This window comes from Nansenia antarctica, assembly GCF_963989245.1.
Source record: "Nansenia antarctica genome assembly, chromosome: 18".
NCBI lineage: Eukaryota > Metazoa > Chordata > Actinopteri > Argentiniformes > Microstomatidae > Nansenia > Nansenia antarctica.
In genome coordinates, this window is record NC_137691.1 from 20,534,161 (window position 1) to 20,561,660 (window position 27,500).

The 27,500-nt window shown below is 44.1% G+C and overlaps 1 protein-coding gene across 1 annotated transcript in view; it reads right to left on the reverse strand.

The window, feature by feature from the left end:
* cacna1da (calcium channel, voltage-dependent, L type, alpha 1D subunit, a) overlaps window positions 1–27,500 on the reverse strand; it is a gene marked incomplete at both ends in the record, with an annotated part of 88,448 nt that overhangs the window by 49,718 nt on the left and 11,230 nt on the right. Inside the window, one exon of the mRNA XM_080548046.1 lies at window positions 3,531–3,670. Coding sequence (XP_080404172.1) covers window positions 3,531–3,670 — 140 coding nt within the window. The remainder of the gene's footprint in view (window positions 1–3,530; window positions 3,671–27,500) is intronic.

Here is a 27,500-nt window from a genome sequence, read left to right on the forward strand (position 1 = left end):
GCGAAAAAGGCTGCGTTCGTCAATTCGCTCTGGAAATCTGACCCGCACTCGCGGAACGCCTCTCGTCCAATCAAACGAATCAGTCGCTCTGTGACGTTGCACCCAGTGTGCGCTCCGGCGCTCTCGGAGCGAATTGACGAACGCAGCCGAAAGTGTTATGAGTTGCCCCGCTGGTACCGTGTTCAACACGGTAGTATAGTATTCCAAGGTAGTACCGTTGTAAAGCTTATGGTATAGTAGGCACCGTGACATTTTGGCACCGCGGTATATCGTTGGTACCGGTATATCGTGCAACACTATTATATACTGTATATAACCATCGCAGTACTATTATATACTGTATATAACCATCACAGTACTATTATATACTGTACATAACCATCACAGTACTATTATATACTGTACATAACCATCACAGTACTATTATATACTGTATATAACCATCACAGTACTATTATATACTGTACATAACCATCACAGTACTATTATATACTGTACATAACCATCACAGTACTATTATATACTGTATATAACCATCACAGTACTATTATATACTGTACATAACCATCACAGTACTATTATATACTGTACATAACCATCACAGTACTATTATATACTGTATATAACCATCACAGTACTATACTGTATATAACCATCTCAGTACTATTATATACTGTATATAACCATCGCAGTACTATACTGTATATAACCATATCAGTACTATTATATACTGTACATAACCATCACAGTACTATTATATACTGTATATAACCATCACAGTACTATTATATACTGTACATAACCATCACAGTACTATTATATACTGTACATAACCATCACAGTACTATTATATACTGTATATAACCATCGCAGTACTATACTGTATATAACCATCTCAGTACTATTATATACTGTATATAACCATCACAGTACTATACTGTATATAACCATCTCAGTACTATTATATACTGTATATAACCATCTCAGTACTATTATATACTGTACATAACCATCACAGTACTATTATATACTGTACATAACCATCACAGTACTATACTGTATATAACCATCTCAGTACTATTATATACTGTATATAACCATCTCAGTACTATTATATACTGTACATAACCATCACAGTACTATTATATACTGTATATAACCATCTCAGTACTATTATATACTGTACATAACCATCACAGTACTATTATATACTGTACATAACCATCACAGTACTATTATATACTGTATATAACCATCACAGTACTATTATATACTGTACATAACCATCACAGTACTATACTGTATATAACCATCTCAGTACTATTATATACTGTATATAACCATCACAGTACTATTATATACTGTATATAACCATCACAGTACTATTATATACTGTATATAACCATCACAGTACTATTATATACTGTATATAACCATCACAGTACTATTATATACTGTATATAACCATCACAGTACTATTATATACTGTATATAACCATCACAGTACTATTATATACTGTATATAACCATCACAGTACTATTATATACTGTATATAACCATCACAGTACTATTATATACTGTATATAACCATCACAGTACTATTATATACTGTATATAACCATCTCAGTACTATTATATACTGTACATAACCATCTCAGTACTATTATATACTGTATATAACCATCACAGTACTATTATATACTGTATATAACCATCTCAGTACTATTATATACTGTACATAACCATCTCAGTACTATTATATACTGTATATAACCATCACAGTACTATTATATACTGTATATAACCATCTCAGTACTATTATATACTGTACATAACCATCACAGTACTATTATATACTGTATATAACCATCACAGTACTATTATATACTGTACATAACCATCACAGTACTATTATATACTGTACATAACCATCTCAGTACTATTATATACTGTATATAACCATCACAGTACTATTATATACTGTACATAACCATCACAGTACTATACTGTATATAACCATCACAGTACTATTATATACTGTATATAACCATCTCAGTACTATTATATACTGTATATAACCATCTCAGTACTATTATATACTGTATATAACCATCTCAGTACTATTATATACTGTATATAACCATCGCAGTAACAAACGAAAGAGCACAATAATAACATAACAATTGCAATCAATAATATCACTCGATATCAAGTACTGGATCATCTGTGGGTAACCTGACTATTCTCACTCCTTAAAAAAACGCGGCTGGGTGGAAAGGCAGTATGTGATTCTCTGGTGGAGGTGAAGAGTCTAGGTCTAGGATGTCCAGCGTCAGTTAGGTGTTCCTCACCTCATCACATCCAAGCTGGGCACTAAATGGCCTGTATGAAGCTGCCAATAGGGAGCTTTGGGGGATATTTTAGGGTTAATAAGCACAGTTTCAGCTTCTCTGCTTCAGCCTCTGTTATACTACATAGTCTGAACACTGGTACGGTGAAGTCAAACATACTGCTTAACATTCAGGTGTTTTATTGGCTGTTCAAATGACTACCAACAGAAGAATTGACCTACTCTATAGCCACTTCAATGTTATACTCACTTTGACATTTGACGTTTGACATAATATACATAGACTGCACAGTGCTTTGGCCTGTGCAGTGAGCTTGTGTGTGTCCAGTTCTGGAGATATTGACACTAGCTAGTCTATTTTTGGATAGTGACAGGGTCATCTTGGTTTGGCATGATCTGTGATGATGTAGCAGCATGTCCTATAGTCACTCATCATACTGGAGCAGGAATGAGCCCTCGCTGCATGACAGATCAACCCTGCATGCCGCATACAAACAGAGATCTGACCTAGCTACCCACTGGACTGTGTGTGTATTGGAGCAGAGAGGGAGGGAGGGAGGGAGCGAGATAGGGAGGCAGATAACGAGAGGAGAATGCGGAGAGAGAGAGAGAGAGAGAGAGAGAGAGAGAGAGAGAAAGAGAGAGAGGAGAATGTAGGGAGAGAGAAACACGAACAAGGAGCAGGGTCTGGAGAGAAGAGAGGAAGAGGTAGGGTGTAAATAAGGGAGAGAAAAAAGGGGAGGCAGAGAGAGAGAGAAGGGGGAAGGAGGGAGAGAGAGAGAGAGAGAGAGAGAGAGAGAGAGAGAGAGAGAGAGAGAGAGAGAGAATATGTAACATGGTGAGACGGTGACTCACTCTAGTGGTGGTAAAGCTCTGATTTATTCTCTATATCTTTTTTGGGTCATATACCGTGGGTGTACGAGGGTCTCTGTTTGGGCTGAGGTGCTGCCTGGAGAAGAGGCAAGTTTAACCGTCTGCTTACAAAGTTACTGTACACAGCAACCGTCACAATGAGGAACTCTAATGCCAAACTGAAACCACAGGAAACCCTGGACCTGGTCTCCAAACCCACCTGAGGGAACTATACCCCGAGCCCGACTGACTAGCTCAGTTCCACTACCACCTTGTGAATTCAACACTCCCTGGATGTGAGACTAGGGTAGACTTGGAGAGACTTACCCCACGACGACAATGACAAAGTCCAGCATGTTCCACCCGTTCCTCACATACGCATTCTGGTGAGCCACCAGACCGTAGGCCACGATCTTCAGAAACGTCTCGATTGTGAAAATGATGAGGAAGGCATATTCTACCGTTTCCTGCAAAAACAGCCAAACAGAAAACAATAGATTGTATACAAATGTTATGACCGTTAATGTCAGTAATATTGCGTGGGTGTGTACGTAAACACACACGCGCGCGCACACGTGCACACGCACGCGCAGACACACATACACACACACACACACACATACAGACACATACAGACACAGACACACATACACACACACACACACACACACAGACACACACACACAGACACACACACACACACACACACACACACACATACAGACACAGACACACACACACACACACACACACACACACACACACACAGACACACACAGACAGACACACACACACACACACACAGACACACACACAGACAGACACACACACACACACACACACACACACACACACATGCAATGAAAGGATGTTTTTGGATTGCCAGGCAGGCACTGCTAGCCCCAGTAAAGCAGGATGACTCTAGTAACGTCACACACGTCACACAAGTGTTTCCCTTCGCACATTATGGCACAATGAAGGCAGCCAACCAAAACACAACATCAGGCCAAACACTGACCACTCAAGTCCATCATCACATCTCTCAACATCCTCTTATTACAGAATACCACTGAACCCAAATGCCCTGTCGTAGTGATACAGGAAGTGAAACGTCAACATCGGAGTGACACGGAGAGACAAGGATCACAACAGAGCAACACAGGAAGGGGAGCGCAGGCTCAGGCGGCGGGCCTCACTGACAGTGGAGGCGCACACTCTGGCTGAGGGTGGTTCTTTAGAGACACTGTAAAGAAAATGGTTAAGTACGGTCAAAAAGTACTGTCCAATCGAAAGCTTTTCTATAGCAGTACTGTTGAGAGAGTAGGTCAGATCGGGGTTGGGGTTAGGGTTAGGGTTAGGGTTAAGGCTATACATCCACGGAGGCTAATCCGAGCGCTATGCTCCCAGAGACAGGTGTAGAAACAGAGTGAGCGGAGTGTAACGTATTATGCATGAGTCGGGCCATACCACACCACGAGACAGTGTGACTCAGCTGTTTAGAATGAACCTGGCTTCTCCCCCGAGACGTGTGACAGGTGACAGGGCCCCGTCCCTACCATTCATTATACATAGCAGGTCACCCTATCATCATGACACAACCACACGCAACTACTCACTGAGGAGTCAGACTTAAATACATACACAGACCGAACATATTATGATACTATATTATAAAGACATCACTGTAAGGCATCATATGTGCCTCTAATAAGTTATAAAGCGTGATGATACTACTGTCTTATCTACAAAGTCTGAGGTTCTGCCTGCTATACAGCCTGAGGGCTCTGTGGAAGGAGTGAATGTTAGACACAGACATTTAACTCACACACGCACGCACACGCACGCGCACGCACACGCACACGCACACGCACACACACACGCACACACACACAGACGCACGCACGCACGCACACACACACGCACACACACGCACACACACTTCCTGAGGGACTCCATAATCCTCTGCTCTGAAGACATAAAGGAATAGTATTGTACGCTGTGGGGCCCGTTTTGCCAACAGTTTACAGCCCGTTGAGTGGAGCACTTAACCCACTGGAAGAGACACGGGTCCCTTTGTTACCGCTGTAAAAGGTTGAGGCGAGCTCAGAGGCTCCTGCCATTCTAGGAGAGAGAGGGAGAGAGAAGAGGGGAGGGAGAGAAAAGCATAGAGACAGAGGCAGAGATGGAGTTGGAGTGACAGAGGCTCACTAAATAAATGAATGAATTGGGAAAGGTTTACAATCTAAAACGTAACTGCCCGTATACCTCTATCATCATTGATGAACCTCCAGTAAGAACCCATACATGCACCTATAAGAACCTGACGTACAGTAATCACCACATGGGTCTGGCATACATTTATGGTAAATGTATGCAAATGGGCACTTCCTTGTTCAAGAAAGCATGTGAGTTTAATAGCATAATAATATACCGTCCCCACTCGATTACACAGGGATTTATTCATTCATCAGCAAAGTCAGAGATGCTCTCCACCACTCCAGTCTGAGAGAGTGAGAGAGAGGGAGAGAGAGAGAGAGAGAGAGAGAGAGAGAGAGAGAGAGAGAGAGAGAGAGAGAGAGAGAGAGAGAGAGAGAGAGAGAGAGAGAGAGGGAGAGAAAACGGAGGCCTGTGGGGCAGGCCATAAATATCTCTGACTCATCTCAGCTTATTTGTGCTGTAAAGAGACTAACAGTACCCCCCCCCCCCAAGACACACACACACACACACACATTTCTGTAGGTATGCTCATGTCAGAACGCAGAGTCTATCAGACCTTCACACTCAGAAAGCTCGTCATCTGATCCAGGATGCTAACCCATGTACATTTCTCCTCCATATGTCCCTCCCAGATCAGATTGGTAAAGTAAGTCTTCATTCTAAACTACTCAGTCAGACCAGCCACAATGAGTCACCCTGCGGAGGTCCGGGGGAGAAGACGAACCAAGCGTCGTTTCATTTCCAGTAAACAATTCCAGTGGGGGGATCAGGGAGGCAACACAGTGTGAAATTGCAGCGTCGAGCAAATCAGTAAACTAGCAAATAGCATATTTTTTTACCTAAGAAATAGCATTAGCCAATCGGGACAATAGGACAATCATCTAGAAATGAAAATGGATGAAGTATTGTCTAGGTAACGCGGATCTACTGTTCACATGACCACGCCAGTTAAATAAGAGAGTACATGTAGAGTGTAATGTACTGTAAAAGCACATCTGTGGAGGACTGCTGCAGTCACATGATGAGTTACAGTCACATAATGAGTCATAGTGACATCATGCATGTTTGGTATCAGTGTGGATAGAACCAGAGCACCTCCCTTTAGAGAACACTCAACAACAGACAGCCAGCCACACTGCTCCAAATTCTGTAATACAGAGAACCCTATAGATGCAGGTGCTATCCATGGCTTACAGTGTCATTACTGTTTTTTTTTACGGTTGCAGGGTTCAATACTGAAGTCACAGAGTCACAACTCTTCATACAGTCTGCATTACTAACACGCATGTTGGCCAATCACTTCATTCATATCTCAAAAGAAGCTCGTTCAACCATACACTGGCAACAATGTTCACTCAGAAAGCATACACAGTCATTCATAACATTCTGACTTACAAAACACTAACAACAGGGAGCATTACAGAGTTTGAATGATTTTCACAAGAATGAATATTTCATTATAAAAATGGTTTGATTTATAGTAATCATAGACAGAATAGTTGACTGTACAACTGTAAAGTATTGGGCAACAAGAATGAATCAGAAATGCCGCAATTTGCTTCTATCCTTAAGTGTATTTCAAAAAAGAAAAACTGAAATTCCAGGGCTACAATACAATAGCAATCACACCAAAAATGTCTCACTCCTGAGAGTTTTGGTCCACCCTCTGGTCTGCATCTGGTCACATCTAATGTCTTCCCTGGCAATGCATCTAGTCTATTTCATTTCATTGTATATATTCTGCTAATATTTTCTAGATATTTCAATATGATTACTGAAATAGTGAAAATACCACCGCTCATCCGGTATCAGACTTTGCTGAGGTGCTGCAACTGAAGAGGGGCGGCGGGGGCTCCCTGGGGGGGGTGGGGGGGTGGGGGCCCACCGCTGGGTACTGGTAGGCCAACCAGCTAGTAGTCGCTCTATGTGTAGAGGGCTGCAAGGGATTTTTTCCTGGCTACATAGTGTACAGGTTTTTACTTTTGCCTGCTCGCGGCTCTGTCAGTATTGATTGATTGATTGACTGATTGACTGAACATTTTCATTGTGTGAAGCGCATTGAGTTGCATCTTGTAAGAAATGCGCTATACAAATAAAAATTGATTTGATTTGATTTGAAGAGTATCAATAGAGTGCAAAATAACAGCATCTGCACACTCAAACACTGTGCAAAAAAACTGTTTATTGCGAGCTTTCGGTCATATATGATAGGAATATGATTACTGCAAAAATGCACCAAATCATTCTGTTTTTAATGTGTTCTTCAGAGTTTTGAACACAGTATGTTAACAATGAAAAAATGTGTATTATGGATTTTGGAGAACGTGGTCATTGAATGCATTTTGTATGAAAGCAGCAATGCACAAATCACATTTTGGTCCACATGGACTTCTGCTTTGCTGACTGTATGAAGAGTTGTGACTCTGTGACTTCAGTATTGAACACTGCGACTTAGCGACTGTAAAAAACTGTAATACATATCGGTCAATTGACAAGGTAGGCCAATGCATTTCTTTACCACCAGTAAAATGATGCAGGATAATAACCCTTTAAATGTCTCCAAAATATTACCAGCCATGTGCTAACACGTTTACCAATGACATCAAATGGATATGGTGATTGTCTTTCTGTATCTGTAATGATAAATGGTAATGAATGAATGAATAAATGAATGAATGAATGAATGAATGAATGAATGAATGAAATGAATGAATGAATGAATGAATGAATGATGAATGAATGAATGAATGAATGAATGAATGAATGGTCTTTATTGTCATTGCTATAGTACAGGTACCAAACAACGACATTTAGGAGGGGTGGCTCCCCTGGTGTTAGAAAAGAAAAAAAAAGAAAAAAAACACAAGAAGGGAAGGAGCTGGTTTACATAAATAAAGGCTATGTACACTATCCACTATACTATACTGTACAGATAGACGACTAGGGTTGTCATATTGCACATAGTGTTATTGCACATTCATTTAAAGTGTCGCAGTTTGCAGGCTTGAAATGTACACATTTGTGCCTCAGCACTACACCTGATTTTTAGACTGACTTAAATAGTGTCTTATTCCAAAGCGCTTTACAATGGCCTCTCATTCACCCATTCACACACACATTCACACACAAATGGGGGCAAGCTACCATGCAAGGCACATGCCCCTCATTGGGAGCAATTTGGGGTTCAGTGTCTTGCCCAAGGACACCTCGACCTTTGGCCAGCCAGGGTTCGAACCTCCGATCTGCCAACCTTGCGATCATTAGATGTCGGATCTACCTCCTGTGCCACAGCTGCCCAATGATCAAACATACTCTCTCTCTCTCTCTCTCTCCCTCCCTCATTCTCTCTCTGTCTGGATGGATCTCTCTCTCTCTCTCTCTCCCCCATCCTCTCTCTGTCTGTATGGATCTCTCTCTCTCCCTCCCCCATTCTCTCTCTGTCTGTCTGGATCTCTCTCTCTCTCTCTCCCTCCCCCATTCTCTCTCTCCCTCTCCCTCCCCCAGTCTCTCTCTCTCCCTCCCCCATTCTCTCTCTCTCTCTCTCTCTCTCTCCCCCATTCTCTCTCTCCCTCTCCCTCCCTCAGTCTCTCTCTCTCTCTCCCTCCCCCATTCTCTCTCTCTCTCTCTCTCCCTCGCCCATGCTCTCTCTCTCTCTCTCTCTCTCTCTCTCTCTCTCTCTCTCTCTCTCCCTCGCCCATTCTCTCTCTCTCTCTCCCTCACCCATTCTCTCTCTCTCTCCCTCCCCCCTCCTCTCTGTCTGTAGGATCAATCACTGCAGTCTAGGAAAGCCAGGGAGTTGGGGAAGCCAGAGCATGGGGCTTCCTCACAGCTTTTTCCTGTACATCTGTGTGTGTGTGTGTGTGTGTGTGTGTGTGTGTGTGTGTGTGTGTGTGTGTGTGTGTGTGTGAGTGTGTGTGTGTGTGTGTGTGTGTGTGTGTGTGTGTGTGTGTGTGAGAGAGTGAGCGTGTGTGTGAGAGAGTGAGCGTGTATGCATGTATGAGCATGATATAAAGCTGTTATCATGGCAACTGATGCATCTCACACAGGAAAGTCTGAATGTACATCCAGTTAAGTGAAGAACTTATTAGTTACAGTAAGCTTGAGCTGTGATCTCAAAATGCTTTATATTAATTATGGCTAGTACGTTAGTACTGTAGCCCACATATTAAGCATGCATGCTGGGTGCATGTGTTGTGCTTTGTTCTGTGATCAAACCATAATCAACCCTGACCAACACAAACCATAATCAACCTGACCAACACAAACCATAATCAACCTGACCAACACAAACCATAATCAACCCTGACCAACACAAACCATAATCAACCCTGACCAACACAAACCATAATCAACCCTGACCAACACAAACCATAATCAACCTGACCAACACAAACCATAATCAACGTGACCAACACAAACCAGGCCTTTGCATTCACTCAGAGTAACTGTGTTTTCTTTCCCATCTGTAACCCACCAACAGCATCATAATACTCTCTACCAAAAAAAACTGCTCGAAATGGGGGCACAGAGTGCTGTTCCACCCCTGACCACAGAGGGCAGTGTGTGTGTCTGTGAGTGTGCGTGCATGTGTATGCAGCAATTTGAGGGCGGATAGAGCTATTGAAAAGATGTAGGTGTCATTCTCTAAAGGAAAAAAAACACTATATAACAAAAATAGCTATAGGTCGTCATGAACATGGACCAACATCGCCATGGGAATATCTTCAGCAAAACTATTCCATTCACTGTGAACATCATTTGCAGTATAAATGTTAGTTGTTATGTTTAGTTACACCTTGAAGGGTGAGATTATATATATATATATATATATATATATATATATATATATATATATATATACAGTATATATATATATATATATATCAATGCATGTTACAGTACAGTGATGTGTGTGTTGGTAACTGTTATTGAAGGCATGGCATCACTGATTAGTCCTTGGGCCAAACCATTTTTCACTACCAAATTCTGGGCAAATCCTAGATGTGATTTTCTTATTCCTATACATCCCTAGATTATGTTTTGATATGATAGACCTTTTGGATTGGCAGCTTATTAGTAGTTATCACCTCGTAAAGGTACGGAGTGCTTTTTTCAAAACCGGAGTTTTGCCTAGAAAAGTCCCCTGCCATATCCTGCTCCCCTTCGTATGATTCGCGCCTAGCTGTGGTGTGGTTTTGATAGAGACATGAGCCCTTTCATGTTCTTTATGCGCCTGAGTCTCCTAAACACGTAGAGACCAACCCCGAGTCGATCAATGATTCCTACGATGAGCTATGGTAACTTTACCGCACCTACCCCCTACCGATGAATGCCTAATTTTTGCGGTTTTCCGGAGGTATTGTGCGGTAGGTGCGGGAAAGTTACCATAGCTCAGCGTAGGAAGCTCTGATCGACTCGGGGTTGGTCTCTACTTGTTCAGGAGCAGGGGAGGCTGGTTCATTAGGGGCAATTGGACAATGCCCCACCAAAGGGAGAAGAGAGAGATTTTTTTTCTATGACTTCTAGACAGTGTTGCTTCTGAATATCATAGTCCAATCAGCTAGTGTTCTGTGGAGTATATCATAGTCCAATCAGCTAGTGTTCTGTGGAGTATGTTCCAATCAGCTTCAAGTCCCGCCCCTTTCAGGGCAACTTTCAGTCTACTCGAAGTTGCACTAGGCTGTTCTCGTAGACTTGCATGTAAAATCTATTTTGGTAACTTCAGGCCATTCGGTCATTTGTCTATGGGGTTTTGGGACATGCACAAAGAATCGTACGTGCTTATGTCATGTCCGGCGTAGCTTTAGACGAGCTAGCCAATTAACCTTCATTTCAGATCACGTTCGTTCACCATGGCAATGGCGGCTAGTAATGTTCTGAACAACTCGGTTGAATCCTTAAAAGAAACACAGTTCAGCCGTCGTAGCAACCAGGAGAAATTAACAGTAAAGGAATTAGGACCACCCAGACCAAATTTTATTATAAAGCAAGTTTATACAAAGGCAGGGAAAATTGGAAAATCGTATAACCGAGGATTTACGAGGGGTTGACATTGACGCAGTCTTCATAAAACATGCCGTCCACAAGCAGCATGCAGGCCATAAGGTAAGATAAAAAAATATAGTTTGTACCTTCTCCGTAATATAGAACTTTGTAATAATCAAATGTATGCATGCTATGATGAATGGGAAAGGCGCCGGTAAAACTAGTAGGCTTATATAACAATGAGTTGAATTAAAATTAGGGCTTGCCCGAGTAATTGGAGTAGGATATTCCACTATTCATTTGGTAGGTTGCTATGCGAAGCTTCTTTTTTGCAACAAAACTTTGCATTTAATGTATTATGTTACATTATATTAATATGTAGTTACTTAATGTAATGTAGTATATTACATGTATCAAACAATACATTTTGTCAGCGAATTACAACTAAGCATTTTTTTTTTGATATATGTATTAGGCTAATATATAGAACATGTCTAAAAATGTCTGAGGTTTAATTTGTGAATAGATAGACCTACATATTTATATTCAAGAATAAGCATATCTACCTATATAGCTCCAAGATATCTAAGTGGTCGGGAGTGACTCATGTGCACAGCCTGTTAAAGTCAACTGTTATACTTAAAACAGATCCCTCTCTCCTGGAGACCTTAAATCATCGTTAGACTACATTTCAGAAATTACTGTAGATACAATTACAACTACAAGACAGCAGATTGTTCAGCTACATTTTCTTATTTGAAATCTTAACACTGTTGGTCTGTCTGCCTTCAGGGACCAAAGCTCATCTCAAGAGCAGCAGCAAGAAGCCACAGGAACCAGAACATCAAGGAGGGTCTTGGGAGAAGAAGAGAAGCAGAGGCTGTCTAAAGAGGTAGGTCCAAGTTTTGAAACACAGTGTTGGAAAATCACCACCAATCAGAGTTACATTCAGGGATGGGATGGTAGCAGTCTTTATTCAGTGTTGTACTTCCAAAGTGCTTATTTCCACATTTTCTTTCACACCCCATACTTTTGACAGATCTGCGACACAATCCTGGCCCACTCCAAAGAAAGGTTTTCTTTCACCAACCACCTTGTGAGTGCCACACTGCTCCAAGGAGAGATGTTCCAACAGCACTGCCATGCATTCCCTGTTGAGGCTCTGAACACCCACTGCTCTGATCATGGACAGCATCATCCACTGCTCTGATGATGGACAGCATCATCCACTGCTCTGATGATGACTCCAACTCAAACCTGGTGTCACCCCAAAACCTGGACTTATGGAGAACTTTGTTGAGGGCGGCAGAAATCAGAAAACATCTCCCAATTTTGGACCACACCTACCACCGGACTCCATACACCTACAGCTTTCACTGCCTTGTGGGCTAAATAAATGTAACTGTTCATCTGCCTCCGCCTCAGTGTCCTGCATTCGGGTCCACTCCCGTACAGAACGTAGGCTAACACACATTTTAAATGACAGCAGTCCATACTTTAAGAGGGGATAAGGTATTAAACTACTAACAACAAGGTCCAACAAGGTCTATCACATCAAATAATAATCTAGGGATGTATAGTAATTAATTACTGTCTTTATCCAATCTGTGGTCCAAATGTTCTTTAAAGATATGCAAATTAACTCATATTTTAAGTAGATAATACATCATTTGCATATTTAAACAGAACATTTCTGAAAACTTGTAATACAAAAAATGATTGTCTCAATGTAAGTAATCAACTGGGGAAGTTTCATGGTGATATCTATTAGGTAAAATGTTTTACCCATCAAAAAGTCCCAGGCCATATTCTGCTCCCCTTCGCGTCAGTCGCGCATAGCTCGGGCTGTGCTTGCGATAGAGACATGAGCCAGGTTAGCTTTATGCGCCTGGGTCTCCTGAACACGTAGAGACCAACCCCGAGTCGATCAGAGCTTCCTACGCTGAGCTATGGTAACTTTCCCGCACCTACCGCACAATACCTCCGGAAAACCGCAAAAATTAGGCATTCATCGGTAGGGGGTAGGTGCGGTAAAGTTACCATAGCTCATCGTAGGAATCATTGATCGACTCGGGGTTGGTCTCTACGTGTTTAGGAGACTCAGGCGCATAAAGAACATGAAAAGCCTCATGTCTCTATCAAAACCACACCACAGCTAGGCGCGAATCATACGAAGGGGAGCAAGATATGGCAGGGGACTTTTCTAGGCAAAACTCCGGTTTTGAAAAAAGCACTCCGTACCTTTACGAGGTGATAACTACTAATAAGCTGCCAATCCAAAAGGTCTATCATATCAAAACATAATCTAGGGATGTATAGGAATAAGAAAATCACATCTAGGATTTGCCCAGAATTTGGTAGTGAAATGTTCAATTTGGGGGTTTGGCCCAAGGACTAGATGAAGTGAAGCAGCAATATAAGCGAGTTGAGGGGTAAACAAAAGGTGTATGGTTTCTAACCACTGGGGTCACTATTCTGAGCAGGCCAGAGTAGCTGCTGATGTGATTCTAATGAGGGTTTTTTCACTGCAGACTTCATTAGCAGGATCATCAAAGCTTTGTCTGGTCTGCTTGATTGTCTCGCCGTGCAACCCTAACGAGGGGACAGACACAAACACTCTGAAGGCAGAATAACGGACAGAAATGCTTTTATCTTCGGGAATTAATCCATTATGGAAATACTGCAGTGCCTGAATACAATAGACAAACAAGCTCATGCGATTCAAGGGCATACACACACACACACACACACACACACACACACACACACACAGTATCATTAAGACATGTGTTCACTGTGTACTGTGCACTGTGCAGGAGGTATACACATGCACACGCACACACACATACACCCACACACACAAACACACACACGCACACACACACACACACACACGCACATGCACACATGCACAAAAATGCAAGCATGCATACACAGATATACTCACACCCTAGTGCCTTTGCATTTAAAGGCAGTCTCCTCTGCCCCTCCCCCCCTGCTCACCCTGTCCCTCCCCCAGCAGGCCTCCCTGCAGATGAGTCACAGTGGGCCTGCGTGTGGATGTCGGCTCTTAACTATCTATGTATGTGTGTGTGTGCCTGTGAGTTTCAGTGCTTTTGTGCGTATGTGTGTGTGTCCTTTTTGTGTGAGTTTGTGTGCCGTGGGTGCACTTACCTTGTTGTTTTACAAGTGTGCTTTGTTGTTAGTGTGCTGATTAAAAAAAATGTGTTTGTGTGAAACCGTTTTTTGGGTGTGTTTATGTGTGTTTGACTCTCCAAACCGTGGTGACTCAGTGGCTGAGAGCTGCATCACTTATTAATGCCTGAGCACTACATCACCTGAGGAGGACTCAGGGGCAGTGTGACGACGGCAGAAACATTCCCTCTTTCATGGCTCGGTGCACCTTCAGATGGTATCTCTGATGAGGCACTCAGTCAGGCAGCGACTGTGTCTTCGGATCGTCAAATTAGACTTTCACACAACCATTCATGTACCTGTCTGTGAACATCTATTCTGGGTATGGGATGGTGCTACAACGCTGGCATCTATCATATCCCTACAAATAGACTTTCTCGGTACTGGTGAACTTTAAGTGCACAATGTAAATCAGTGGATTGATCCACAAATTAATTGATTAATGGCAAAATGATCATAGGAGTGACTGCAGTTGTTTATATAATGTAGATCTCTCACCGAATAGTCATGAGTACCTCATATGGATAGATTACACAGTGTGTTGTTATAGTAAAGACATGGCAGGCAGGGTGGGAATGCATTGCCTATCAGTGCACCCACACATAAACACACATACTATGCACTCTACACACACACGCACACACACACACACACACAAACGCACGCACGCACACACGCACAAACACACACACACACACACACACACACACACACAGACACAGACACACACGAATCCACATGATAAAAACAGGGGGAGAGCCACAAATGAGCAGTTAGTTAAGTGACTAAACACACACTTCTGCCATCATCTCCACTGGAGTCCACAGACACCGCAGCCTGTGCCAGCCACAGTTACAGCCACAGCCAACCTCCACTACCACACAACTCCTCAACCGCAAACACACTCCTCAAACACAGCCACCCTGTGCAGACACAGCTCAGACACTGCGGGTCGTAGTACAGTATCTTCCACACAGCCACCCTGTGCAGACACAGCTCAGACACTGCGGGTCGTAGTACAGTATCTTCCACACAGCCACCCTGTGCAGACACAGCTCAGACACTGCGTACAGTAGTACAGTATCTAACACAGCCACCCTGTGCAGACACAGCTCAGACACTGCGGGTCGTAGTACAGTATCTAACACAGCCACCCTGTGCAGACACAGCTCAGACACTGCGGGTCGTAGTACAGTATCTTCCACACAGCCACCCTGTGCAGACACAGCTCAGACACTGCGTACAGTAGTACAGTATCTAACACAGCCACCCTGTGCAGACACAGCTCAGACACTGCGGGTCGTAGTACAGTATCTAACACAGCCACCCTGTGCAGACACAGCTCAGACACTGCGGGTCGTAGTACAGTATCAAACACAGCCACCCTGTGCAGACACAGCTCAGACACTGCGGGTCGTAGTACAGTATCTAACACAGCCACCCTGTGCAGACACAGCTCAGACACTGCGGGTCGTAGTACAGTATCAAACACAGCCACCCTGTGCAGACACAGCTCAGACACTGCGGGTCGTAGTACAGTATCTAACACAGCCACCCTGTGCAGACACAGCTCAGACGCTGCGGGTCGTAGTACAGTATCTAACACAGCCACCCTGTGCAGACACAGCTCAGACACTGCGGGTCGTAGTACAGTATCTAACACAGCCACCCTGTGCAGACACAGCTCAGACGCTGCGGGTCGTAGTACAGTATCTAACACAGCCACCCTGTGCAGACACAGCTCAGACGCTGCGGGTCGTAGTACAGTATCTAACACAGCCACCCTGTGCAGACACAGCTCAGACACTGCGGGTCGTAGTACAGTATCTAACACAGCCACCCTGTGCAGACACAGCTCAGACACTGCGGGTCGTAGTACAGTATCTAACACAGCCACCCTGTGCAGACACAGCTCAGACACTGCGGGTCGTAGTACAGTATCAAACACAGCCACCCTGTGCAGACACAGCTCAGACACTGCGGGTCGTAGTACAGTATCTAACACAGCCACCCTGTGCAGACACAGCTCAGACACTGCGGGTCGTAGTACAGTATCAAACACAGCCACCCTGTGCAGACACAGCTCAGACACTGCGGGTCGTAGTACAGTATCTAACACAGCCACCCTGTGCAGACACATTTCAGACGCTGCGGGTCGTAGTACAGTATCTAACACAGCCACCCTGTGCAGACACAGCTCAGACACTGCGGGTCGTAGTACAGTATCTAACACAGCCACCCTGTGCAGACACAGCTCAGACGCTGCGGGTCGTAGTACAGTATCTAACACAGCCACCCTGTGCAGACACAGCTCAGACACACAGCCACCCTATGCAGACACAGCTCAGACACTGCGTACAGTAGTAGTACAGTATGAGTATCTAGCCTGAATATGCAGAACAGCCCAAACCAGGCAGGAATACAGGGATTACAGCAGTAAAAGAAGGGATATGTCCTGCACACTAGACTGTGTCCCAGACGGTGCACAACACAAACATGCATCTCAGTCAATAAAGATCCATCAAAAAGACCAAAACACGCTAACGACTATCTGAATAGTACAGTAGATACATATGAGTACACACTACAGCATGTCCTTATCAACCAGGCAAAGCCATGAGGTCACAGGAGGTGGTTGTGCTTTAGCGGTTCCATTCATGAATACTACTGTGCTGTACCATCCTCAATGGTCTCTCTTAATCCCTCCAGTAGTAGAGCAGTCAACACAGTATGCGGTCCTTCTAGTCTCTAATGCAGTGTCAGGCTTTTGGTCCAGTCCAGTACAGTCCAAAGACAAGTAATCAAGATATGTTGTTACTGTAAAACCTTTCACTGTACACTCACAGTCATTTACTGGCACCATGTTTGCTAACATGGGTTAGCACATGTAACGTATAGCACATGCACTTTACAGTTCCTGTATGAATTACAGTTTTTTACGGTCGCTAAGTCGCAGTGTTCAAGTCTGAAGTCACAGAGTCACAACTCTTCATACAGTCAGCCAAGCAGAAGTCACTGTGGACCAAACTGTGAGTTTCTATTGGGTTTCAGCAGAGACATGGACAGAACATCATATCTACATCATAGACATGGACAGAACATCACATCTACATCATAGACATGGACAGAACATCGGGGTTAATATTAAGCCAGTTTCTGGTAATAGCTTTTTTACTTGCTGCAAGTAAAGCTTTAGTCAGGTAGACTTCTCTCATCACAACATCAGCAATGTTCCCCAGATACATCACAAGGCAGGTGTTTGGGATTTCATATCTTTTTAATATTTTCTTCATATATAAAGAGAGTAGGAGAAAGACAACAGCCCTGCCTGTACCCCTTTCCAACTGAATCCTATTGGATAAGTTTCCATTTACCTTAATTCTAGCCGTGGGTTCATGATACAGTTAGGTCCGTAAATATTTGGACAGTGAAATGCCACCACAATGGATTTGAAATGAAACAATTGAGATGTAATTGAAGTGCAGACTTTCAGCTTTAATTCAAGGGGTTGAATCGGGATTCGCCCGTAATGTTCTTCTAATGTTGTCCTGTGTTTGGCGTCCTCTAATAAATCCAGTTTGATCTTCATCAATCAGGTCTGGTATAAATGTTTCAAATATTTTGCAAATAATCGAGGTAAATAGTCTATAATCTACATAAAAAATTTAGATAAGTCTAAAATGTTTACATTGTTCTTTGTCTTTGCCTTCCTTATGTAGAATGGAAATATTTGCTTCTTTCCAAGACGGGGGGGCTCGGCCCTCTTTAAGGGTCCAGTTAAAACAGGACAACATTAGAGGAGTTAGCTCCTTTCTGAAGGTTTTATACCATTCAGGTGGAAACCCATCGCTGCCTGGTGATTTGCCAGCCTTTAGTTTACTGATTGCAGCATCTAGCTCCTCAATTGTAAATTGAGATGTAATGTCCTCATTTTGAGTCTCACCAATAGATGGCAGGTCAAGTGAGTTGAGAAACATTATTATGGTTTGTTCATCAGCTGATGGTGTTTTGGAATAAAGTTTTTTGTACTACTCTTCAAATGTTCTTTCTATATCCTTTGGCTTATGTAATATTTGGTTGGTTTGGGGATCCCTTATTTTGTCAATTGTATTAATGGTCTGCTGTTTACGTAAGTGTCTGGCCAGAAGTCTAGTTGCTTTTGGACCTGACTCATAGTAAGTCTGTTTTACAAATCTTGCCCTTTTTTCTACATCTTTCCTAACTCATCTATCTCCCCCCTTGTTTTCTTAATTTGTTGAAGTACCAACTGATCTTCTTTGTTTTTATGCTTTATCTCTAATTCTCTCAGTTTCCCTACTTTGTGTTCGTATATGGCTTGCCGGGCCTTTTTTTGTGATGCCGTCAGGGCGATCAGCTTACCGCGAATAACCGCCTTATTACCGGGTCAAACATCCCCATTATTATTATTCTTCGGCATATGGATTTTTGTCTCCTCTCCACTCCACCAGGCTCGGGGCCGAGGGGCTACCCTTTTACCACCCCGAGACCTGGTTGAGGGGCTCACCCGGGCTATATTTCTGGACACCCCTCCAGAAGCCACGTCATCGTCTCGTCATCTAATACCGACAGTCCATGCATCCCGTTGGGTGGGTGGTACACCGGGCAATCCAGGATAACATGGTCTGCGGTTTGGTCTTCTGCGCCACACTCGCATGACACATTTGGGGCCAAGCCCCATCTGTGCATTGATGAGCGGAAACGCCCGACGCCGGTCCGGAGACGATTGAGCCTCACCCAGGATAGCCTTGGCAAGTCCATCCCGAGGGGCTCAGGGCCGGTGACTGGGATGTGGTCACAGAGTTTGGAGGTGTTTGCCTCCCACTCCGTGCGCCACATATAATCCGCCCATCCTGCCGCACTGATGTTAAGATCTCTGCATTGCTGCCTGAGATCCTGTGCGGCAGGCACAAATGGGTGTCTCGACTTGAGACGCCGGGAGGGCTCCGCTGTTATAGTGAGCCTATCATGGAGCAGATGGTTATTAAGCTCCACGGCCCGGCAGGCGAGACGTGCTGTGGCTCCCATGCGGCGGAGGCCTGCGGGCTGGATGCCTGCTAGAATGGGAAGGTTGTCCACGGGGGTAGGACGCAGGCATCCTGTCACAATGCGCAAGGCTTTGTTTATAGGCGAGTCGATGAGGCGGGTGTGGGCATTGCGACACCATACTGGGGCGCAGTATTCACTGGTTGAATAAATGAGGGCTAGGGCTGCCGTGCGCAAGGTCCTTGTGCCGGCGCCCCAGCCCGAGCCAACCAGCCGCCTCATCAACGCCACACGAACTGTTAGCTTCTTGCGCAATGACTCGAGGTGCCGGCGAAACGTGAGCGTCCTGTCCAATGTCACGCCGAGATAGACTGGCTCAGCGGAACATGGCAGGGGAGTTCCATCTAGGTGTACTCTAAGCTCACGTTTAGCCTCCCTGTTGTTAAGGTGGAAGGCAGCTGACACCGTCTTTGCCTCGCTAAGCTTCAATCTCCATTTCCGGAAATATGCCACAAGTGTCTGCATGTCCTGGCTCAGAATCCCCTCCACAGACTGCCAATTTCCAGCAGAGTACAACACTGCGAGGTCGTCTGCGTAGGCGTACTTCCGCGAGAGTGTGTTGGGCAGGTCATAGGTGTAGATATTATAGAGGAGGGGGGCCAGGACCGATCCCTGAGGGACGCCGTTCTTGAGGCGTCGAAGCCTGCTTAGCTGTCCGCAACCGGTGGTGAGGGTAAAGCTGCGATTACGGATGAGCTCCATGATCATTCTGACCATGTGCCTGTCCGGCAGCAGGCGGAACAGCTTGCAGGTGAGGCCGCGATGCCATACGGTATCGTAGGCAGCCGTCAGATCTATTTTTGCCGAAAAGCAATCCTCGATGTCTTGAGTCATCAGGGTGACTTGATCTACGGTCGACCTCCCACGTCGGAACCCGGCCTGCTCACGTGGGAGCAGCGGGTCGACAATTGGTTCGATGCGGGCGTAGATGAGACGCTCGAGGATCTTGAAGGGGCTGCATAACAGAGACATGGGACGGTAACTCTTAGGGTCCTGTTCAGGCTTATTCGGTTTAGGGATCGCAACAACTAGGGCTCTTCGCCAGATTTTGGGAATCTTGAGTTGGCGCAAGCAGGAAGTGAGGAACGCTCTCAGCCAGGACTTCAAGGCGGGTGCGGCATGGAGAATAAGCTCCGGGCAGATGGAATCAGGCCCCGGAGCTTTCCCTGGCTTTAGATGCTGGAGGGCAGCAGCGAACTCCTCCGGGGTGAATTCACCGGAGATGGAGTCACTCACAATTCCCATTATCATTCTCCTCTATATACCTTTTTATTTCTTCCCTTATCAGTTCCACATTTGCTCTGTTATTCAAAATACCTACATTGAGCGTCCAAATTGTATGGCAAATTGTGTTGTCAACACAGAAAAAGCTAAACTTACAACACGTCTTCATTGGAATGTAGCCAAAAAAGTATTTACATACAAAATCAAAACTATGGTGGAAATTACTCTTCAATACTTAATCTTTCAATGTGTGTTGTCATTTTGTCTGTATCTGTATCCTAAGGTGTGCTGCTGCCAATTGAAATTGCCCAATATGTCTGGTCCAGCCAGCTTCTTGAAAGTGCACGTTTTTATAACGATTTCTAAAGACTGACTGACTAAAAGAAAAACAATTTCCAGGTTCGATACGAATTAAGAATCAAAATCCCATTACTAACATAGCATAACACAGTCTAACCTAACTTTTAAGGAACTGCTTACTCATAACTAGGCCTGCTTAACCCTTGTGTGGTGTTCGGGTCAACCGGACCCGTTTTACATTTTTACTTGGTGAGAAATGGTACAAGAATACATTTGATCAATATGAAACTCCATGGCCTTGGCTTATTTTCTATGAAAAACATGTAAAAGTGGAGAAAAAAAAATGTTTACACATCCTACAATACCCCAACACATTCATGTCCTTCATAAGATCTTCGGGTCATTTAGGCCCGGATGCACAGAGACACACAGAAACATACACACACTCACACTGACACTCACTCACTCACTCACACACCTCTGCTCTAGCTTTCCCGTGCCAAGAAGCCGTCTGCTCTCGCACTTTTTACCCTTTGAAGTGCAACATTGTAAACATTTTTACATTTTCTTGCACTGTACAGAACGTATGCAGCAACTGCAAAAAGTACATTTGAGGTACACACACTGTCACATTCTGTGCTTCATGTGTTGTGTAGACAGGCATACCCATGCACACACAATTGTAGCCAGTGGTATTTCAGAATTATTTGGGATTTTTCAGACATAATACTGTATTTCGACAGTGACAGTGAAAACAGTGTACATTCCGTTCGTGTTTTGTGATTCAGCATTTGCAGACATTTTTGAGAGAAGTATTTTATAGCTATTGGCAAAAACCATCTTAGTTTGGTTCTTTCATTTCTATTCTTGTTCATCACCTGTATTTTCTTTACAGCTTTGATTATAATTAGATAAATGTGAAATTCAATTGAGAATATAAATTCAAAATAATAAACAGCAATGAAAACATTGTTTCATTAAAAATGTTCCTAGATAAATATGATTTATGACACCCAGGTCTTTATTATAGTGGATTTTGCATTTTCAAAGTTAGGGGCATCATGTGCGTAAAAACGCTTCTACTCATCATGCTGTCGTTCGGCCCCACCTATTCCCAGGGGTCTGACACTTTGTGGGTTGTTACTAAGCATCCTCTGCTCCAGCCTCTCCAAAGGGCAGCCCCCTAGATCCACTAGAACAAAAGATATGCACTTTTGAATGTGTACACAGTACCTATTGTGCATTATTGGGTACAGTACCTGTTTGTCCCCACAGGAGGCGCCCTTTAATATTATGGGCTATTTTGGGGCTTTCTTGCGCCCTGAGTATACCCCCTTGTATGGGTCACCCTTGGGACTAGGAGCACCGTGTCAAGACAAGTGCTTTTAAAACCCCAATGATGTCCCGGGTCAACTGGACCCGAACACTACGAAAGGGTCCAAAAAGTGAACATCACACAAGGGTTAACTTCATAATAGGCTACCCACTGCTTCATGTTATATTTCTCTAGTCTATCAGACAGTCACTAGCCTACCTGAAGACACTCTGACATCTCCCTCTCTCCTGTAGACTACATGTCCCTGATGTGCTTCCATACTCAGCTTCTCCTTCACTCTCTGCCTCAAGGACTTTCTGTCCCCGTTGGCAGGTAGAGGGGAAATCCTCTTCTCAGAGGGCCCCTCACTAGTAGTGAAACTTACCATTTCACGCTTCCTAGTAGTCCAACGTCACCCAATAGCACTTATTGAGTAAACAAAGAATCGTGACAAAAAAATATTTATTATTTGGACGGAATCCGCTCGAATTCCTGCACGCTTTCCTTCGTTCGGCGCGCTGTCTCGTTCACATCGTCACTCCTCTCTCCGGCGCGTTGCCATGTCGCAGTCTGAAGAAGACATTCCATCTCCGGGTCAGCTTCAGTAGTGCTGCGTCCTGGTGTCTCCACGGAGTAGCCTCTCTTCCTCAGCTCCTGTGCTGCTCCTTGTGAGCTGTCGTATGTGCGTGTTCCCGAGTCCCAGTGGATGTGTATCTTCGCTAGTGGGGTCTGGAAGCGGACAGCTTTCTCCTTCAGAGCCCTCTTTATCCCCATGTATGCCTTGCGTTTCTGGACAATCTCGGTTGCATAGTCGTGGTCGAAAGGGGGATGTCGCCCCTCCATCATTATCTTCTTTCCCCGGGCCATTTTCAATACCATTTATTTGGTGTTAAACTCCATGAAATTCACCACTATGGATCTAGGAGGTGCATTTCGTTCCGGTTTATGAGCCAGGGCTCGATGGGCACGTTGAATGTGTAGGCTGGTGTCTGCCGTTAGCGAGAGTTCAGTTGTTCTACAAAATCTGCCATGGACTCACCCTCTTTTTCTTTGGGAACGCCATATATACAAATGTTGTTCCTCCTTGACCATCCTTCCAAATCAGTCAGTTTTTCCTGCATGGTTTTCATTGCCTTAATCAGCACCTCTTTCATCGCCATGTTAAGTGTCTCTGCCTCGTCGATTCGTGATTCTACGTCACTCATTCTAGTTTCATGACCCTGCGGTTACATGGCCAGTGCTTAACCCGCTACGCCACCTAAGCGCCCCTTGAGTTCTTCTTTGAGTTTGTGTAAATCTTCTTTATGCTCAGTCCTGAAATCGCGTATTCCCTCACTGATGCCACGTAGCACTGAGCTAACGTTTTCTGCCGAGCCTTCGCCTGAGCCTTGAGCGTCGTCCATCTCCGTTGAATTCTTTATTTGTTGGTCGTCACTTTTCTTTTGTCCTCTAGTTTTCTTTCCCCCACTAATTCCAATATATTTTATAACGATTTGTATTAAAGTTGATGAATTAAGGGGGGTAGTTTTAACTGGCTATCGGGAGCTCGAAATTAAGCAGCCATCTTGCACGTTTCGCCACCGGAAGTCTACTACTCTGTGATTTTTACATCGCTTTCATACAAAATGCATTCAATGACCACATTCTCCAAAATCCATAACACTTCTCACATTCAAACTCCCCCACCTGCAAAACACTATGTATTTGCAACACATTTTTCCAATGTTAACACACTGTGTTCAAAACGGTTAAGAACACATTCAAAACAGAATGATTTGGTGCATTTTGCAGTAATCATATATAATAATAATAATAATAATAATAATAATAATAATTCATTGAATTTATATAGCGCTTTTCCGAGGCTCAAAGACGCTGACAATATAGGGGATACGGAAAACACAAAAACAACAAGTAACATGGAACACAGAGTCAGCGAACGGGGAGGGGGGGGGGGGGGAGGGGGGGGGGGGGGGGGGGGGGGACAGGGGAGGTGGTTAGGGGTAGGGGAGGCTGTATGCATATCAGGGGGGTGGCAGGGTTAGGGGAGATGGGTAGGGGTAGGGGAGGTTGTATGCGTGTCAAGGGGGGGGGGCGGGGGCGCCGGGATGGGGGAGATGGCTAGGGGTAGGGGAGGCTGTAGGCATGGGAGAACAGGTAGGTTTTGAGGTGGGATTTAAAAGTGAGAAGTGACGGTGAGTCTCTGAGTGGTTGGGGGAGAGAGTTCCAGAGGCGGGGTGCAGCTCGTGAAAAGGCACGGTGACCGAAGCCTTTGAGTTTTGAGGGTGGGACAGTGAGGGGAACAATGGATGAGGATCGGAGGGTACGGGTAGGGCGGTGGGGGAGAAGGAGGTCAGTCAGGTAAGGGGGGGCCAGGCTATGGAGGGCTTTGTATGTGAGGATGAGGATTTTGAATTGGATGCGTTCTTTGATGGGGAGCCAGTGGAGAGAGTGGAGGACAGGAGTGATGTGGTCACGGGAGCGGGTGTTTGAAAGGAGGCGTGCAGCAGAGTTTTGGACCATCTGGAGTCTATGGAGGGAGCGGGAGGTGATGCCGGTGAGTAGGGAGTTGCAGTAGTCAAGGCGGGAGGAGATGAAGGCGTGGATGAGGGATTCAGCAGCGGACGGGGAGAGGCAGTGTCTGATTTTTGCTATGTTGCGGAGGTGGAAGTAGGAGGTCTTGACGATGGAGCTGACGTGGGGATCAAATGAGAGGGTGGGGTCCAGGATGAAGCCGAGGTTGCGAGCCAGGGGGGAGGGGGTGATGGTAGTGTCATCGATGGGTGTGATGGGTCCGGTTTTATTGAGGGTGGATTTGGTGCCGATGAGGATGACTTCGGTCTTTTCACTGTTGAGTTTGAGGAAGTTGTGTGTGAGCCAGGTTTTTATTGCTGAAATGCAGTTTTCGATGTGAGTGAGGGGTGGGTTCTGGGTGGAGTTTGTGGTGATGTAGATCTGGGTGTCATCGGCGTAGCAGTGGAAGTCCAGGTTGAATTGGCGGATGATGTGACCGAGGGGGAGTGTGTAGCAGAGGAAGAGCAGGGGGCAGAGGACTGAGCCTTGTGGGACCCCCTGTGTGACTGAGGAGGAGGAGGAGGTGTGACCGGAGAGGGAGATGAACTGATGTCTGTTGGTGAGGTAGGAGGTGAGCCATATATGACCGAAAGCTCGCAATAAACTGTTTTTTTGCACAGTGTTTGAGTGTGCAGATGCTGTTATTTTGCACTCTATTGATACTCTTCAGTTGCAGCACCTCAGCAAAGTCTGATAACGGATGAGCGGTGGTATTTTCACTATTTGCAGTAATCATATTGAAATATCTAGAAAATATTTGCAGAATATATACAATGAAATGAAATAGACTAAATTCATTGCCAGGGAAGACATTAGATGTGACCAGATACAGACCAGAAGGTGGACCAAAACCCTCAGGAGTGAGAAATGTTTTGTGTGATTGCTATTGTATTGTAGCCCTACATTTTTGTAGTGTACTTTGAAGTAAATACCATAACTTACTACAAAGATACTGAAAAAAATTAAAGGATAGAAGCAAATTGCGGCGTTTCTGATTCATTCTTGTTGCCTAATACTTTACAGTTTTACAGTCAACTATTCTGTATATGATTATGATAAATCAAACCATTCTTATAATGAAATATTAATTCTTGTGAAAATCATTCAAACTATGTAATGCTCCCTGTTGTTAGTGTTTTGTAAGTCAGAATGTTATGAATGACTGTGTATGTTTCTGAGTGAACATTGTTGCCAGTGTATGGTCGAACGAGCTTCTTTTGAGACATGAATGAAGTGATTGGCCAACATGCGTGTTAGTAATGCAGACTGTATGAAGAGTTGTGACTCTGTGACTTCAGTATTGAACACTGCGACTTAAGGACCGTAAAAAACTGTAATTACTGCAATTTCTACAACAATAGTTTATTGATAATAAAAACATAATACACTTTAATATAGGTTTAAACGTATGCAGGTAAGTTCCCAAAAAGGACCCAATAATGTGAGAAAGACAACAAATTCTACACTAACATTGTAGTGTGAGGGTTGTCATACAGATAGACAGTGACTTTAAAACTGCCAGGCTTTACTCAAGCCAACAAGATCAAAAGAAGAGCAGTCACATTACTTTAGTCTTCTACTGTATAATAGAAAGAATATCCAGTCCCAAACATTTCACTACACTTATCATCACATATAGTACCTGAACCAATAACCCTGCCCCAAAAGTGATGGACAATACAGCAGAGGAACTAACAGTGAAAGCCCCCAAAACAACATCCCAGAAGGTGTAAGGGTAAGTGAAATACAGTAACATGAACACAGGTCCAGGTACTAACCCTTTACTAGCATTTGATTCTGGTAACCATTTATCAATTATTTTGTCTCCCAAGTCAAAACTTCAAAATCAACAAGCTATCTTAAGGCCTGTGTATAGCCAACTGAAAGACTAATCAAATGCTACAGTATTTAGTCAAGACAAGAAAACATAGTAACTGAAACTGCCAGTCTACATGTATATACAATGTGTTGGATAATAGCAAAAGAGGGAAGAGGATTATGGGTAATTGTAATTCCTGTGTTCATGATGCTGTGCATCTTGCTTATGTTGTTCAGGGGTTTTCACTTGGTTCAGTTGGTTCCTCTGCTGTATGGTCTAGCAGTGCTGCTGGTTCAAGCAGGCCTACTGTCTGTGAGAACTTGCTCCCTGACGGTCTGACTGTCGTCAGTGAGTTAAATAAATTACAGTAAATGTATACAATTACAGTACTGTACTGTATGATCTTACAGGAACTTTACAGCAAGATCTGATTTCAACACAATACTGTTGCTTTGTCAGAATTTGCCTGCAATGCAATGCTGTCTGCTGTACTGTCCTGTCAAACATATTTATGGTACTTTACAGTGTATCTTACAGTAATTTACAGTAACTACAGCCACATTTTACAGTGTTAATTAAATCAAGTAACTTGCGACAGTGCCTG